The 17,953-nt window shown below is 36.4% G+C and overlaps 1 protein-coding gene across 1 annotated transcript in view; it reads left to right on the forward strand.

Moving 5' to 3' along the window:
- The window catches only part of AKT3 (AKT serine/threonine kinase 3), a gene marked incomplete at its 3' end in the record, with an annotated part of 150,693 nt that overhangs the window by 112,252 nt on the left and 20,488 nt on the right, over positions 1 to 17,953 (forward strand). Inside the window, exons 9-10 of the mRNA XM_082306169.1 lie at positions 3,830 to 3,952; positions 5,542 to 5,670. Coding sequence (XP_082162295.1) covers positions 3,830 to 3,952; positions 5,542 to 5,670 — 252 coding nt within the window. The remainder of the gene's footprint in view (positions 1 to 3,829; positions 3,953 to 5,541; positions 5,671 to 17,953) is intronic.

Consider the following 17,953-nt stretch of genomic DNA (forward strand, 5'->3'; position numbering starts at 1 on the left):
TATAAAAAATGATATTCTAAGAATGGCTCTTTATTGTTGAGGAATACTTTTGGACTGTATGTTTCCCATTTTTTATTTCCAGTGTTTTGCTTTAAAGGTTGAAAAGCTTTAGGAATGAAATCTATTACATACATTACTCTGCAGAGTACACTGATTCAGCTGACTAATAAGTTGATTAACTTCCTTGCTTTGCACTTTCAGGTTAATTTCAAATTCCGTACTTTGCAACAAACTTAATTGGTAATTATCTGTATAATAAAATTAGAGTCTAAAATTTGTTCAGATGGTTTCTCCACACCAGAATTCTGAATCTCTGTTCTGCTTGGCATTTTTTTTTTCAACAACTCTTACTTCAATTCATTAGGCAAGAGAGAACTAAATGGTTTGTTGTAATTGAACAAGTGCTATTACTGTCTAGAAATAAAGACGGCGGATTTACAACCTACCTAATGAAAAATAACTGAATATTGTTGTAAGCTTTGTTGTTTTTATCTCGGTTGTGTCCCATTTTATTTTCCTAAACTCTAAGTAAATGAGAGAATGTTCCTTTGCCTAAAATTATGATAGTCCAAGATAAGGGTGCTATATTTCTTTGGGTATAGAATGTGCCTAGAAGCAGTATAAAGGCTGAAACAATAAACAAGTAATTCAAAATTTCAAGGCTTCTACTGCAAATGCTTTGCAAAAGAGTCAAATCAACAGTCAAATATAAAATCTGTTTAACTGCAGAGCTGAGGAAACCCAATATACAACAGCAAGAGCCAGTCATACAACCATTCAACATGCTAAACAGGTCACTATCATTTGTAGAAGTTTAACATATCGATTGATACAAGGTTGTGTCTTTTATATATTTGGCATGCTTGGATCTGCAGTTGAATATACTTTTATGTTTGATCTTTGCTTTTATTTGTTAAAATTTTTCCATTAAATTTTTTCATTAGGAAAAAAACGCATGGCAACATTGTTCAGTTTTTAAATACAGACATACCAGGAAATTTATAGCTCCAGTCCTCACTGTAACTATAGCACCCTCATGTATGCCATCAAAAATGTTATGTGCAAAATGGCTTTCTTTGTGCCAAAGTGATTTCTATTGCAATTCCAATGACTTTATAGCACATATTTAATAACTGTAAATCAATAAATAGTGCAAATGTTGAAAGCTTTTTTCATAACCTTCCATCAGATTTCTTCTTTTCCTTCTCTGACTTAACAAATCTAATCTTCATGTTCTGACAATTGTAAATAGAGCCGAGTGGCATAATTATTCCAAAATAGTGAACCAACTAAATAATTAGCTGAAAGTTATACTGTAATCTCACTGAATTAGATTTTTCTACTATAATTTTAAAATTTGCTTTAGTATCTTTAGCATATATCTGAGTGTATGAATTCACTTTTAACATGCATTTTTATATCTAAATGTACATTCTTCATTCAAAACTAGCATGTATGGTTTGATGACAACTGTTAGGTGCTATAATATGAAGAATGTTTATGAAGAGTGACTGTAGTGTCATATATAACGTTCAAATAAACTGACTTGGGGAGTCGTAGTCTCTTTGGGAAACAGAACTGTTGCTGTTGTTTCTAGTTGGTCATTTTACTTTGAAGTTAGTATTTTGAATTAATAGCAAGAATATTTTGTTGGAAATAAACACTGAAGAAAATAAATTTTTGTTATATTAACTTGTCAGGTTATCAACTCTCAGACTCGAATTGGGACACTTTTTTTACGGAAACTAATACATCTGTTGCTGACAAGTATCCTGAGGTTTTAGATTCTAAGACTTTGCTGCTCAGCTACTGGAGTAGGCTCTTTCATCCAGAAAATTGCAATAGTCCTTTTGCATAGATATGAATGTAGGGCTGACTGGAGGTTATATTATCAATTTTTTGAATGTGTTTGCTATTTGTACACATTAAAAAGTGATCTGAAAGTTGGCCTTTATTTTGAATTACTTACATAAATTCTGTATTTTGCTTTATTTGGATGAAGATCTACTCAGCGGTGTTTGTTTCCCATTTAAATCTTGCAAAAATGTGTTTATTCTTTTCCCAATTTTATCATATGTGAGGCACTTCATGAAGGCAGACTTAGTTGCTTAGTCTGTATGGGTCTTGTGTTTGCCTTGGCATTAAGCAGTTGTCAGTACAGAAAGCAGGTTACTGCAGGGAGGGCTGATGTCGCCACCAGGGATTGGTGCTTAAACAGGGAAACAAGCAGCCAGAAACAAAATAGCGATCCTCCTTGTCATGCCGGTATTCCATTTTTATACAGGGTGTCTTGAGAATTCAAAAAGAAATTGAAAGGGGAATGCAAACACAATGAACAAAAATGAAATATTCTCTTAAATCATACTGCAGTTTCTGTTTTCTGTGAAGTCTCTGCTTGTACAAATATATGCTGCCAAAACGCTCAGTTTAGTGGGAAGTTTGTTTAGGTTCAGAAGAAAGTAATGAACATTTTTTGAAGCACAACTGTCAGGAAAGAAGTTGACTTCTAGTTGTTTATAGGATTGACCTTTTAATTACATTTGGAAAAGTGCGCACACTGAAAATACCTGCAGTAATTCTTACCCTGCTCTGTGCTGTGTCAGCAGTGTAGATTTCCTACAGGTGTAAAGTAGGATGTGGTAGTGACAGATTAAGCACATTATTGGTTTTTGGATTTTGGAGGTTTTTTTGTACCTCTCCTGCCATTTCGGAATTCTCATCTACTTGATATTTTTAGCACTGAAAATAAAAAAACCCAAAACATTGTTATGGATTTCCTTGTCTATATTTAATTTATAAATGATCACATTTACTGTATTTCCGTTGTGTTGGTTGTTAGCTCTTGTGGTAAAACCAAAAACATCGTGACTTGGAGTAAGGCAGGTGGCCTCTTTGGTCTTAAGCAAAATACAGAAACATACTCACTAATCTTTGCTTGAGGACTTTCCCAAGCTTTCTTAACACAGTAAATAAAACTAGCCATTTTAGAGAGCGTTTGAATTAAATAGCTGAATGCTGCTTTTTTAGGTGTTGTTCCAGGTTCTGAGGGTGATGCTTTATCCCATAAGATGCTGACAACCTTACAAAACTTCACCTTACGCTTTTTCATTGCAGCTGAAGTTACTGGCAATACATAATGACCAATAGTTTTCACTGAAAGACCGCAGTTGAAGAAGTGTCTGCAAAGTGCTGTTACTTACAAAGTGTTAAGGAAGAGACAAAACCCTCAAAGAAATGTTTACATTGTAGCAAAGAAATACACTAAATGCATAGATTTGTTTTTATAAGCCCTAAGCAGTTGTTGGTTTGCTTTTTCTAGTGACTGTGATATTGCTAGCAGTATGAATGTGCTGTTTTTGTAAAATGCCAGTTCACCTGTTCAGTCGAAGTCTGCTGAAGAACTAGACTTTTTTCAGTTCAAAGGAAAGTTACTAAATGACTGAAAAACTTAAGGCAGATCCAGAATCTGGGTATTTTAGTGATAGTGGCTTAAAATAAAAATCCGAGGAAGTGGTGGAGGGACGAGTAGAGAATGATGCTGCTGCATACTTTTTTTTTTTCCCTTTGGTAACTGAAGGTTAAATGAGTAGCAAGCAGAATGCCTTAAACAAGATTGGTATATTGATTAAAACGCTGATTTAACAGCTCGCTTTCTCCCTTTGGAAACCTGGAAAAGATAAGCCAGCTGCTGTCTAAGAGTGCTGAGTGTCCACTGAGAGTACACTATCTATCATCACAATATGGTGATGAGAGGTGTTTTATGTTTGTGTTAATTTCCCCCACTAAATCAGTAATTATTACAATCCTGTCCCTGCTGTTTACCCTGCAGCTGTTTTTCCATTTGTCGAGAGAGCGGGTGTTCTCAGAGGACCGCACACGCTTCTATGGTGCAGAAATTGTCTCTGCCCTGGACTATCTGCATTCTGGGAAGATTGTGTACCGTGATCTCAAGGTAAAAAAAGAAAAAAAAAAAGTAATCAAATTTTTGTTTTTGCAGAGACTATTGGGACAAACACAAAGTAATTATAAAGTTGCACTATTCAGAGTTAATGGGGAAAAAAAAAATCTGTGTTCAGTTTAAAGTTCTGTGTGTGCTGAAGGAAGCCGTTTCATACAGTATTCTATAGATGGGTACATCACATGACTTTTAACTTGATTAAAAAAAGAAAAAGTGTAACTTAGTAATAGCACTTGAAGGAGATTTAAACTTCTGATCCTTTTTTTCCCCCCATTACTTATAACTTAACTTGGATTTCAACACAAATCTCAAATATAATTTTCAATGTCCCCAAACAAGGGAAATGGGGAATTGGGACAATGTGACTGCATTCTGTTTATCTCACCAAAGAGTTATGCTCTTGTATGATTTGAAGATATTTAAAACAATTCAGAATACTTCAATAGGAAAAGAATTTCAGCCTTAATTTAAAAATTATTTTGTCTTTTGTATCTTGGGAAAGATTCATAATACTGGAATGTAGTTTGCCTGCGTATACAGTTGTGTATTCTCTGTTGCCTGAAGCTCCAGGTACTCAGTGACCAGTATGACCATGTTCTATGGAAAATAACCTCTGCTTTCAACAGGAATATTTTCTAACTTATGTGGGAGGAACCTCTAAATTCCACAATGAGACTATTTTATTTCTGTGAAAAGCCTTTAATTTCTTGTACGGGAAATTGTGCTTTCCCATTATATGTGCGCAGTAGTGGAGTCCATTCATGGACTCCTTTGTATAGGAACCAAGGAGGAGGGAGGCGGCAATGGTAGACAGGTTCTGCTCAGGGAGACAGACAGAAAACAAACTACTGGGTTACCTGTTTGTAGCAGAATCTGTTGTAATAACATGAAATGCTGTGACTTGTTGGAAAAATATGGAATTGTCTCGTCAAGGAATGATAGGTCATGATTTCTGATTTAAATTCTAAATAACAAGGAAAGAGGAATTTGATATCATTAATCTTCTATTGCTGGTGTCATCTACTTTGCATCTTCTTTGTATGACACTGTTAGACTCAACAGGAAATATATACCTTTGAATTCTATTTCAGGCTTTATGCAGACTTAGGAAGATGGGTATGATTGTTCCTTGTTAGTATTTTCACTATACACCTTACAATTAGAAAAAAAAAACCAACTTTCTTTTGAGAAAAGTTGTTCAGAAGTATGTTTTACTTCTTTTTAGTTCCATCTGTATTTAAAGTATTGCTAATAAAAAGCTTTTGGGAAGTGATGTTGGCCATGCTTTTGAGATAGTCCACAGTTAATACTGCAGTCGTTTTTATTCCCATTCTTTAAATACTTCATAACAGGCTATATTCTGTTTTCACATTTCAAAGCAAGAATCATGTATTTAAAAAAATTGTGTAACAGTAAACACTGTTAAAAGCTGTAATATAATAGATGCTGTAATTTTTTTTTAAATTACAAATTACATTCTAATGCAAGCAATAACTCTGTAACTTACGTACGAAATTGATGTAATGCATCAGTCTGTCCTGTTAAGAAATACTAAGGGAATATTTTTTTCCCCCAACACACAGTTAGAAAATCTAATGTTGGATAAAGATGGACACATAAAAATTACAGATTTTGGACTTTGCAAAGAAGGCATCACAGACGCAGCAACTATGAAAACATTCTGTGGTACTCCAGAATACCTGGCACCCGAGGTATGATTTAGAATATATTCTTGTAATACAGTATAAAATGTTTATTTTTCATTTAAGTTTAGACTGTGATGTTTGTATGCTGAAAACTGTTCATTCTAGTAAAGAACTGACAGTCTGCCTGATTAATACTATGCAGTTGTTATTCAGAATTATGTGCTACTGTTCTTCATGATGATTGTACGTATATTGATGCTGTGCTTCTCAGTGTTTAAAAAGGCCACTAACGTGCATTTTCCTTCTCATGTTTGCATTCCTCTGTTAAAGTCTTTATCTTCCGATGATTTCTTCAAAAATAATCTTCCATCTGTCTGTCACTTGGAACATATGATCCTGCTTAACTGAGCTGTATAACTAGCGTTTATATAGCGTCAGTGGAGGCGAGGGGGAATAGGAAGGTACTGAGTCTGCTGGGTTTCATCTGAACTCCCCAGTTGCAGGGAGAGGGAGTTGAAATTTTAGATATTTCTGCTAAAAACAGTTGAGTGTATCAACCTCAGAACTGGTTGAGGTGGGGACCAAAACTTAGCTGTTTCCTAGTATGTAAGCAGAAGTGGCATCCCAGAGTATGGGATCTTTACCATTAGCTAGCACTCGGCGTGCCAAACATCACACTTCTCGAGGACTGATAAAAAGACAGACACGAGGATGTTGTTTTGATTCCCTTTGCGGCTCTGGTTTGGCCACTTGAGAATCTGTTGTGGAAGCTCAAGTCACCCAAATGGTCTCCTCCAGTATTAGTGCTGACAGCTCTGCCACCGATGCCTACTGAAAAAAAGCAAGGGAAGCACTCTCAAAATTGTGGTTTTTTTCCTGTCTGGCTTCAGTCAACAATTCTGATTTGTGGTGCTCAGAAATGTTGTTCTGCCTCTCCCCTGGGGTTGCCAAACGCAACTCCAGTATTGACATGAAAGACAGCGTTATTTTTTTACTTAATGCGAAGGATTCTGTGGATGCTGAATTCGCCCTTATTTCCATTCTTGTCAGCATTCGAAATTGCTAATTGACATCGTACACACCTGATACTGAGACAACTTTCTAGTCAACCTAAAGGGCTTTACAAGGCCCTTCAGTCCTACCATTTGTTTTAAGAAGGATTCTTCAAGGGATTCCCCACCTCTTGCAGCAACTCAGCACCACTGGAACGTCTCTATTACGTATCATCTTTGAAGAAGGATGTGCCTTAGTTTGAAGGGAGGAGGTGAGGAGGCACTGATTCAGCATAGCTCTTTACCCTCTTATTTTCAGAGGTATTGAATCCTGAGTAGCAGCAACAAGCACTGGAGCCTATTTCAACAAGCAAGTTTAGATTGCCTTTCATTTTTTATTCTGAACCTTACAATTAAGGGATGTCAAGGAAACTAGTACACATCACCTTCTGGATACTGCCGTCTGGAAATGAAGGTTTTAGGCTTGTGGGTTTGAGAGTCTTTCTAAACCTCTTAAAGCAAATTTGAAGTCTCCTCCAATTTGCACTCAGGGAGGAAATTAAAACTGCTAATAGTTGGTTGTAAGTTCATATGGTATGTAGAGTTAATGAAACCATTTTGGATCATAGCAAGATCTTTTGATACATTCTTTTTCTCCAACTATAAAGGGAATATCAGTATTCTTAGGAGCCACTAACTTTCTCTTCATCCATCTGGTTCCATCTTCCTTGATTCTTTGAGCAGTGAAGAGAAATCTGAGCAGTCATGCTCTCACACTGCAGGTTTGAAGTACCTAAATAATTTTGGTTGGTTAAGTGTGTTCACTTCAGCTGTTTGGTGAGTCACCAGCTGCTCTAGCTACGAAGACAAACTCACTGATACCTGGTCTCCTTTGCAGAATCCCATCCCATAGATTCCAAGGAGGACTTGGATGCAGATTGTTGCTCTCCTGTTTGGCAATTTCTGACATCTCATTTGCGTTTAGTGCAGGGACAGTCAGCAGTTATCTACAGTTAAGGATTCCAGAACTATTCTTATCCTGCTTTGAATCTTTTATGGCTACTTAGGAGAAGTTGCAGATCTGCCTGTTTGGCTTGGTACAGTGGCCACTTTCCTTCTGTTCCACACCCAGAATCTGTTCCAGCAACAAGAAGAACACAAGGGATGATACTGTCATCACTGGCATAGACTACAGGTGTCATTGCCAGCTCTTACCCCCTCATTGTCTTCCTGTCAGCAGTCTTGAAAACATTCTCAAAGAGTGCAAATATCCCATTCAGTTGCTTTCATCTGCTTCTCCATCTCTCGCTTTTGGAAACATGTTAGCTCTCTTCCGTCAAACTTGGCAAGGGATCATTCTGGGTTTTAGACACTTACCACAAGTTACTTGATCCAGTTTGCCTTTCTGTTCTCTAGCAGTCCCACTCCTCTCCTCCACCTCCCATTACGAGTATTTTTGGAGACCCACCCTGTGCAAATCTGTCTTGAAGTAAATTGACTCTTCATTAACCCTGGGAACCACAGAACTCATTCCCTTTTACCTCAGCAATTAAGGGTTTAGAGCAAGCAACCTAGACAGGTTACTGATATGGCATAAGAAGACTCAACACCTTTATCCACATGTTCTTATTTAAAAGGGTGAAGTTGGCAGTATATGGATGGCATTGCAAAAAATAAACTTTCCCTTCGTACTCTCTGCTCCTACAACAGTGTTTAACAGTGCATTGGCCGGATAGTTGTTCACCTGAGGCAATTGTATCTATTTTTATACCTGGGACAGCTGACTGATAAAGGGCCTGTCAAGAGACTGGGTCCTCCAGTCTGTTCATGTGCATGTGTCAGAGAATTAATGTGCAACAATCACTTCTCATTGCAGTTCAGGCAACAGAAATCATTACCAGATGCCAAAGACTTACCACCTTTTGACAAATTGCAGATCATGAGAACCTAATGTTACAGCTGGACTTTAATCATGTTACCATGGTGAATTCCTGCTTGTTTATCCCAGGACAAATGGCAACATATACTTATGTTTTGCCTGGTCGTGGTAAGTGTAAAGGCAGATACCTTTTAGCCTTTCTTTAGGAGCAAGATATTCTCCAGTTATGTGGAGAAGTCCATTCAGCATTTATCCTTTTAATAATAGCCTTGCGTCCTCCTCTTTCATCTAGGTCAGTTGTGATGGGCGCATCCCTTCTGCAGGCCTTTTGGTTCAGTTTCCCGTGTACTTGTCAGCTGGTGGTAGAGGACACTAGGACAGTGTACCGTGTAACATGCAGAAGTAGCCTGAGGTTGCTGTCAACCAGCCAGGAAGCAGTTGACCCAGGAACCTTGCACTGGCAGGAATCTATACCTAGCCTGAGAACTGACTTAATGTTTTCTTTTGTATTAATTCACTGTTGTGGATTCAGTTCCAAACAAGAATTTGAGCTTGGTTCTCCAAATGCTTTTTGGACCATTGTTTGAGGCAGAGAGTCCTGCTTACTGTTCCATCTTTTTGCAAAAACTAGATTGCATTTGCTTCCAACAGGAAAACAGGGAAGTAGCTAAGCAAGGGTAAGGTGGATTTCCTCCTTGCATGCCATTTTCTCAGGTGAAGGTGTCCTTGTGGATCCACGCAGAATTATTTCCCAAGGTGATTTCAGAATTACTCTTAATCAGAAAGTAAGCATACCTGTTGCTGCGTTTTCCCCGCAAACCTTATGTTTCTGAGATCAAAGTAGTCCTTCCCACCCTCTGTTGAAAAGGCTCTTTCATCTCACATTGATAGGGCCTGATCTTTCATATAGGACCTGAGACTGACTGTGCTGATACCTGGCAGACCCAGAAAAATGTCCATGTCCATGCGAAGATCAAATGGATAGTGGGCCACAGGGAAAAAATGTAATGAGATTGCCAGGTTGGAGCTAGAATTACTTTTCTGGACCATCACTGATTTATCGTTCCTAGCACCCACCTGGAATTTATGCATGTCTTCACCAAGCACTGTGCCGTTAAAGGGGTCTGCAGGGCTTCCAGCTGGGTGGTCCACAGGTACATTCCCTGCCTGTTGTCCTCTCCCAGTCCTTCCCTGTTATCCAATGCCAGTATTCTACAGTTTAAAGAAAACTAAAATAGCATTGATGGTGCTTGTCTTACAGAGTTATGTGCCAAGCATAAAAGATGGTAGGGTATGAATATGTCCTCTAGGAATAAAATAGTTGCCACTGTCAAATAGCAGGGCTTATTTATGTTTACAGTACAGATGTACATTTTGGTCACAGTTATTGATGAATAAGTAAGTAGCTTTTTATTTGTGAAATTATATAGTCTTTTAAGAATAATTTGGTTATCTGATAAATAGTGAAATTCCCTTATCTGCAGTAGAACTAATGCAAGACTTTTTTTTTTTTTTTTTTTTTTTTTTTTTGGTGTAAAAGTAGTGGTAATACTTAATATTTCACTCTGCTCTAGGAATCTGTGGTATTCCTCATTTGAAAGGTAGAAAATATTTTATAATTTCTCATTCCTTAGTAGTTTTTCAGGGATACTGTTTCTTAGGAGTCTGTTTCCATTGTTATCCTTCAAAGTAAGCGGTCACATTAGAGATCATTGTGGTGTCAGAGAATAAACATAGATCCAATGAAAAAAAGTTGAATTGTGATCCCATTTAGGAAACACAGATGTATTCTTGATTTTTTTTCAGAAAAAAACCACAAAATGTTTCTTTTGCAGTTTTGCAGTGGCAAAGGCAGGACAGGACCATATGTCTTTTCCAGACAGTATCACTTGCTTAATAAAGAAAGAATAAAACTGAGAAAGTACTTGTAAATATACCTGTGAGACATTTAAAAGCAGTTTGGATTTTGATATTTTCAGTTGATCGTCAAGGATCAAAGACCTGCTAATACAGATACAGACCTCTACAGACTTTCTTTAATAGAACATTCAGGAAATGAAGCTACTTGGGCAGAGAAATAAAAGTTCTTGCAGCTCTGGTCATTTATAAGGGTAATTTCTTATATGAGATTGCAGTTTCTGGCTCTCTGCATTTCAGTTCGAGTTCTTAGGACTAAGTGCAGAGTCTTAGTTAAGTGGGGCAGTCACTGTGGTACTAAGTTTTGGTGTCACAGGAGATACAAGTTTAAATACCAGAAACGCATTTTGAAGCTTTTAATCTTTTTAATAACAGGCGAGAAGATGTTTTGGCTATGAACAAATCTGTAAGGGACTTCATAGATGATCATTCAAATGACTTTTCATAGATGTAGATGATCAATGATATTTAGGTGTATTCTAATAACAGGGAAAATGGTAGGACCTCATTAGGTTTTATTAGCATAAAAGTACAGACTAGGTGGGTGAATGCATTCCTATAAGAACAGTAGTCTTTTATTTTTAAAAAAATATAGCAAGACCATTTCAATATAGTTTATGCAGTTACTATCACCTCAAGGTATGTGACAATAAATAAGACCAGAGTAGATTCGTAGCCTTTGTCCATAGGCATGAGAAAATCTGCATGTCTTATAACTTGTTTTAAAATGAGACCAGTGGAGATGAAGGAAATATTAAGATCTGTTACACAATGCTTGTTTGGCATTTTTTTGGTGATCTATCTTTTAGAAATGGGAGTGAGAGAGATCACATGTAATCAATTATTTCCCTGAGTTTTATCTCAGAGAAATGAAAGGTAAAACTCTTTTATCAAGAAGCAACTGCTGTCTTTCCTCACTTTTCACTTAATTTCTTTCTTACAGCTTTTCTTTTTGGGAAGGATATGGCTTTGATATAGGGGTGACCCAAAATCTAGAACTTGGACATCAAAGTTCAGTGGCTGAATTTCAGGAAGGGGAAGCATGGCACCCTGTACTGCAAGCATGGTTATACCAAGAAGAAACACTCTTCCCATATTTACAGGAATTGAAGTTAATTTTCTAAGAATGTTGTGGTATATGCAGATTATAAAATGTTGCGGTAGAGGCAGAAAAAGCATTTTGTAACTGGTGCAGCTATGCATTTATTTCATTCTTTTAATGCTTGCTTGTATTGGATTGGGATATTTGCCAAAGGCAGTCTGGTAAATTTTTGGACTGAGAATATGATGATCTGCCACATAGGTCATCTGATACGAGTTGAACCTAAGTGATATATAGGCAGAGAGGGAACCACTGAAATGCACTGAGACAGGCTAGCATGGAAATGGATGTTTTCAGTTTTTGCAGGTGTCACAGCAAAGCAGTGTTTTAAACAGGGATTTTAATGCAGATAGAAGTTGCAATGTGGATGTTACAGAAAAGCTCCTTCGGGTGCAGGGAAAAGCACAAAGGTGCTTGTTTGCAAAGAACTTGATGAAAGTAGCCAACATCATGGATAAATGGAAGCCAATTGAGAGAGATTAGCTAAGGTAAGGATGTAAAAAGACCAGCATATCATACTGCAGAGAAGATGAAGTTGCATGGGCAATACAGCCAAGGCCTTTTTCTTTTTTTCTTTTACCTTTTTTTTTTTTTTTTTTTTTTAATGCAGGAGAGAAAAGAATTTGAGTAAAATAAGGAGGGTAGCAAGGGAGGTTAACAGGAGATAAAAGGAATTCATGAAATGAATCTAATGATCTCACAGGTAGATTGATAGGCCAGAAAACACAGCTTAGAGATGAGAAGTTTTTATGGGGAAAAATGTGGCTGTGGGCAGGAAAGAGAGTTTGGACTAAAGACATTTACGTTATTTTGTTAATTTTCTCTTAATACAAACTAATAGAATGTTTTGCAGAGAGCCACAAAAGGCAGGAGAAATTGATGAGCAACTTAAAATGAAGAGGAGCTTGCTGGAGAGTTGTTTGGGTAGGAATATAGAGGAACTGAAGGACGGAATAATTTTTGTCGTGGCTTATGCAGTTTCCTTTTTATCTCCTTTTCCTTTAAATGTATTTGAATTTAAAGGTAATAGAGGCATCGAAGTAATGTGCTTTTTGAAATTCTATGCAACTTTTATAGAAATAATAGGTATGTGCCATTATTTTCCACCTCTAGAACTACCAGATAGAAAAGGTCAATAGGGAAAAAGGGAATTTGTGGAAAATGGCACAAATTAAGGGAAAACAGCTGTTAAGATGTTGCTGGATGGCATGTGCATTCACAAGTCTTTAAGACAAGTATGAACTTATAAGAGTTGGAACAATACTATAAAGACAGACAGTGGAAAAGAAACTTTATGTTAGGCTCGGTCTTCCATCATGGTCTAGAGAGAAGGTTCTCACTCATATTTGGTTACATCTGGTGAGTGTTAATGGAGGTTGATTGTCGGTGGCTTTTTGGGTTTACTTAGGGGAAGTAGTAGTTCCTGTTGTTATTGGGCTTCTTTTTATTTTCTTCACTTCTGTTAATTCTTTTCTAAGAGAAAGGATAATAAGACACTCCACCAAATTGTCTGTGTTGATATAAATATGTTGGTATTCTGGTTCATAGCGATTTATCTAAAGACCTGTGAGGCCTGTAGTGGTGCTCTAACAAGACAGAATTTCATATATGAAATTCTCTTAGAGTTAGGTTAATGTATTTTTAGAGGGTGGGAGGTAAGTTTGTTCCTCTAGCTTTAGAACTGTTTTGTTCTTTGCAAATTAAAACTGTATTAAGAAGTGCATTTATGAGCAGAAACGCCGTGCTGAAGCATGATATAGTTCTGGAAACAGATACCTCCACCATTCAGCTTTTGTGCCTTGATGGCAATTTCCAGTTACTTTGCACCTAGAAGCAGTATCTGTTGCATTTTTAGGGAACTGCATTGCATTCCTATGCATTTCTACCCTTGGCTTAGTGTCTTTGCTTCTCCAGCATTTCCATGAGATTTCATACACCCTTGTAATTATGAGAGTCCTTTATTCCTTGTCCTGTGTAGCTTGGAGAGAAGACACAGGCTGTGACTGTCCAGAAGTAGGCTGCTTGTAGCATCTTATCCTGTGCCTCAGGCAACATTGTGCAGACAGACTCAGTCAAGATGGATGTGTGAACTCGTGTGGATGTATTTCTGGGTTTTGTTCCTCTCTTTGAATATAATCTTTTTAGTGCTGAGCTAATTATGTAGTCTCAGTTTTACTGTTGAGTTAGAGTACCTGATCAACTTTCCAACTGTAAAACAGTTTGGAAATCAAATGTAGCTTACATGCAAGACCCAACAAAATTAGAAGTGTTAAGTACGTTTTGGCAGTTCACTTTTATTATGCCCAGTCCTCAAATGTACCAGCAGACAATCATCTGAATGTTAGTTATTTTTCACATGCTTATGTGATCACACAAAAAGTACATGCTAAAAAGAAGCAGATGGTGACAGATGGGGAAGGTTGAATAAGGTGGTTTTGGAAACCTAGAAAAATGCACTTCTGTAATAGTGTAAAAATAAAAATTCTTTGATCGCCAAGTTAGAATGAACAAAATAGAGTGCCCCCCCCAAAAAAAACCCATCCAAAAAAACTTTACTGATTAAAAAGAAATAGAACCTATGAGTGCTCAATGTATATTTAGGAAAGTATGTTATATAGTGTTGTTTTATCCAAGGATATAACATTAGTTTTTATCAGCCAGAGACTTGGAAAGGTGGTAGTAGTATTCTTTCTTCCTTTTAAAATGATGCTTTCAAATCAGTTGTGTTCCATGCTCAAAGAATGTTGTCAAAAGGGTCATTCTTTAATGTCACATATTGGTAGTGTTGGAAGTTGTGATAATATTTTTCTTCTGATGTCACAAGAAAGATTTTAACCCTCTTATGACAATGGTAAATGAATCGTGTGTAATGGGGATACCTGTATGACTAGAGCTAATCTATAACAGGCAGCATTATCTCTTTGTCATATAGGCAAATGTAAAGCTAAGTAGAGAAGGTATAATCAACAGAAAAATTTCATCTTTTGTGTGTGGACCAGCATATCCAAGGACCTACCCTACTATGAGGATTGAAGAATTTACTTATTCGTTTGCATTAGTTTAATGGAGTCTTAACACTCTTACCTATTGAGTTATATAAACAAAAAAAAGATTCCTTTTTAAAAAAATTCAATGATGAGATGTATTTTATTCCATAAAATAAAAAGTATCTAATCTGATGAATATTTAATTGCTAAGTCTTCTACCAACACTGATGCCATAATTATTTTTTCTTTTTTTATTTGAGTAGGTGTTTGTCTTAACCTATAGTATGAGACATTACTGCTTCCTGGTGAGGCAGAATGCTTTGCTTTTGGTTGTTGTCTTTTGCTTAAAACCAAAAAGCCCCAACTTCTGATAACTTATACTCATTTTCCTGAAAGTATAGTCAGTTTGCTCAGTATCCAAACACTCTAGTTATGTTGTTGTGCTTTGCTTAACTAATTTTCTTTTGGCTTCAAAAGGGCAGTTCAAGTTTATTTACTCTCTGTTTACCTAGATGCTTCATGCATAATCTGATTCTTAGCAGAGGCACAATAGAATTTATTTTACCTGTGGAAATGTGGTTTAGTGTTGGCGTGTGCTCTTGAACAGCTGTCTGTTGTATATTTGGCTACATTTTATTTCTGGGTGAGGACCAGTGGGGGCTGTGAGGAGGAATAGCATCCATACCTGAAAATATTTTCCCTTCTGATTTACGGGAGATTCACAACATGGAATTTTCTCTTTACACTAGAATTCCAAGTACCAAATTATTTTTTTATGTTGAAAGGAAATGGAAATGGAAAAAGTTGTTTTGTCTTGAAATGCTAGCACCTCATGAACATTCAAATGTGGTCTTTTTTCTGTTTTGTTATAACTTAATATATTTTAGTGTACCACATTGTGTCATCTTATGCTCCTAAGTCATCAAAAGTGGTAGTGATTTGAATTTGGGCATTTTTGTCAGCTTAGCATTGCCAGCAGGGCCCTGAGATGAACATGATGGAATGTGGACAAGGCAGGGTATCCAGAGAAGAACATCATTTATTGGCAATAACCAGTATCAAGATCAAGCATTTAGATGGGGATATGAAAGTATTGCTCAGTTATACATACAGAAGAGTTGCTGCAACAACAGATAAATTAGAGCAAGAGTTAGACTTTCTCTTGAAGCCAGATAACCAATAAAGTAACAAGAATTTGAATTTTCATGCAATGTAGTTAATATCGTCAGACACAAAAACTAATTGTCCACATGCAGTATCAGATTTCTCAAGGGGAAAGATATAACATATATGCAAAAATAATAAAACAAACAAAAGACTAGAAAACAGATTAGCTCCACGCTGCCCATAAATAAACTGTTGTATTCAAACCAGAACTTTGAAGCAGAGAGCAATTTTCTAATAAAAAGCACATTTTTTTGTAAAACTAAGTATGACAATTCTTACAAAGACTGTCTCAATAACGTGCTTGAAGCTTTTTTTTCATTAATTTTCATTTAATCAATGCAAACATTATTTCCATCTCAGCAAAAGCCTTTAGTTTTTCCAAGAGTAATGAAGCATAACCAAAGCTGAACAAATGCTGTTTAACATTGGTAAAAATTCAAAATCATTTCAGGAAGAATGAGCAACCAGAAAGAAATAGCACAGTATTATCATTATTTATTACTTCTTACACATCTTGCATCTTATAGCAGTGTATGTTACGGAGACTACTGCAGTGATAATTCATACAGATATGAACAGGTCTGCGGTTTTTCTTTCAACGGTAGAGTTGGTAGAGTTCTGAGACAAGTGCCATCTTTCTGTAGACTGAAATAATCTTTTGCTTTTACTTGCCGCCTTCTGTGAAAGGTGTCTGTTAATTCTAGAACAGAGTAATTTTAGCTTTCTGTGTGTTGGTTTTTTTTTTTGGTCCATTGAATAAGTTTTACTTTTGAGGGGTCTTTTTAATGTGATGTGGTTATTTTCTTGGTTTGTTTTTTTGGTTTGGTTTGGTTTTTTGGTGGGTTTTTGTTTTTGTTTGATTGCCAACGTTGCCATTGACTTCTTACAGTCTTTTGTTAGAATACTTTTTTCATATGCAATAGCTTGAATTTTTTTTTTTTTTTTAGAGTGTAAATTCTGCTGAGGTCAGAGTCCCTTGTAGGATTAGTATTGCACGGTCTTTACTCTAGGAGGCTTTGCTTAATTCACATTTATACCAGAACGTACCATTTCTGATGCAGCACGATGTGTGCCAGCAAATGAAAAAAATGTCAGTTTGCTATTTTTTTTTTTTTTTTTAAGGTTACATAACAAAAAGCTAGGTAAGATGGGGGAAATCTCTAGTACAAAAATGTATTAGGAAGATAGTCTGCATTAGGACCAGAAGTAAAACAGCAGTGCAAGCCAGATACAAAATGGAGAAAAACTACCTGCAAAAATTAGAGCAGTAATAGAAAACGTTCTTCCTTGACTTAATTCTCAGGTATCCATTTCCCAGGGTATCTACAACTTTGATGTTTTGTCTTTTCAGCTCTGTATAATAAAAGCAGTGAGTATTTATTCAAGTGGGTTTTTACAATTGATGCAGCGATGCGTTCACTGTTCATACCAAGATACAGTTATCGTAACTAAAGTTGTATCATACTTGGCAAACATATCTTTTTGCAGGAAGGATATTCATACATTTGGATAAAAGTCTGTTTCTATAAAGAAATGTGTATTACCTGTGTTCATTAGTGTTAGATTATAAACTTTCCCATTGTTGTAGTTGTTACCACAATTGATAGAAAGTTCTAGCAAATACACTTTTTAACTTTTGTTGAATAATACGTGGGTGAATATTTGTTAACAGACCAACAACTGTAGCAATAAAAATGTGTGAAGGGTTACCAGGAATGCTTCAGGAACATACACTCCACCTGAACTGTAAGGTTAATTGAAAACAGTTTTTTCCCCTCAAATTAACAGTACATTGGTGCATCCAAGTTCTCAGTTTTCTTTCACAACATAGGTGTGCAGACAGTTTGTTTAGATGTTTAAATATTTTCCCATCTGTTCTGTCAAAATTATTGATTGAGCAGCAAGCTATTTGTAATGTCCTATCAGAAAGTCTATATCTAATGTATTAAGAGAAACCATAACTAGGTCAAAAATGTAATTGCTTTTCCAATAAGTTGCCTTGATTATCTAGCACAAAGTGCGAAACCAATATTTTGATATTGTTCTTTTAAAGATAAAACCCAGTGCTGACAACCCTTTGTAGAAGATTGACAATGAATCGTATGAAGCCTTTCATGCTCAAGGTTATCGCTAAATTTGTGTGTTTGCAGAGTCCAGAAGTTACAGCAACTAACTACCATTTCGAGGTCTGTGGGAAGTACATTCCTTGGTTGTGTGAATTTCTGCTGTGTAACCAAAAATATTCCAGAGCCTGCTCATCAGGGATGTTTTGTTTCAAGAAAATGCTGTAAAAACAGAATTAAGG

The sequence above is a fragment of the Platalea leucorodia genome (assembly GCF_965183815.1).
Source record: "Platalea leucorodia genome assembly, chromosome: 3".
In the NCBI taxonomy this organism is placed as follows: domain Eukaryota; kingdom Metazoa; phylum Chordata; class Aves; order Pelecaniformes; family Threskiornithidae; genus Platalea; species Platalea leucorodia.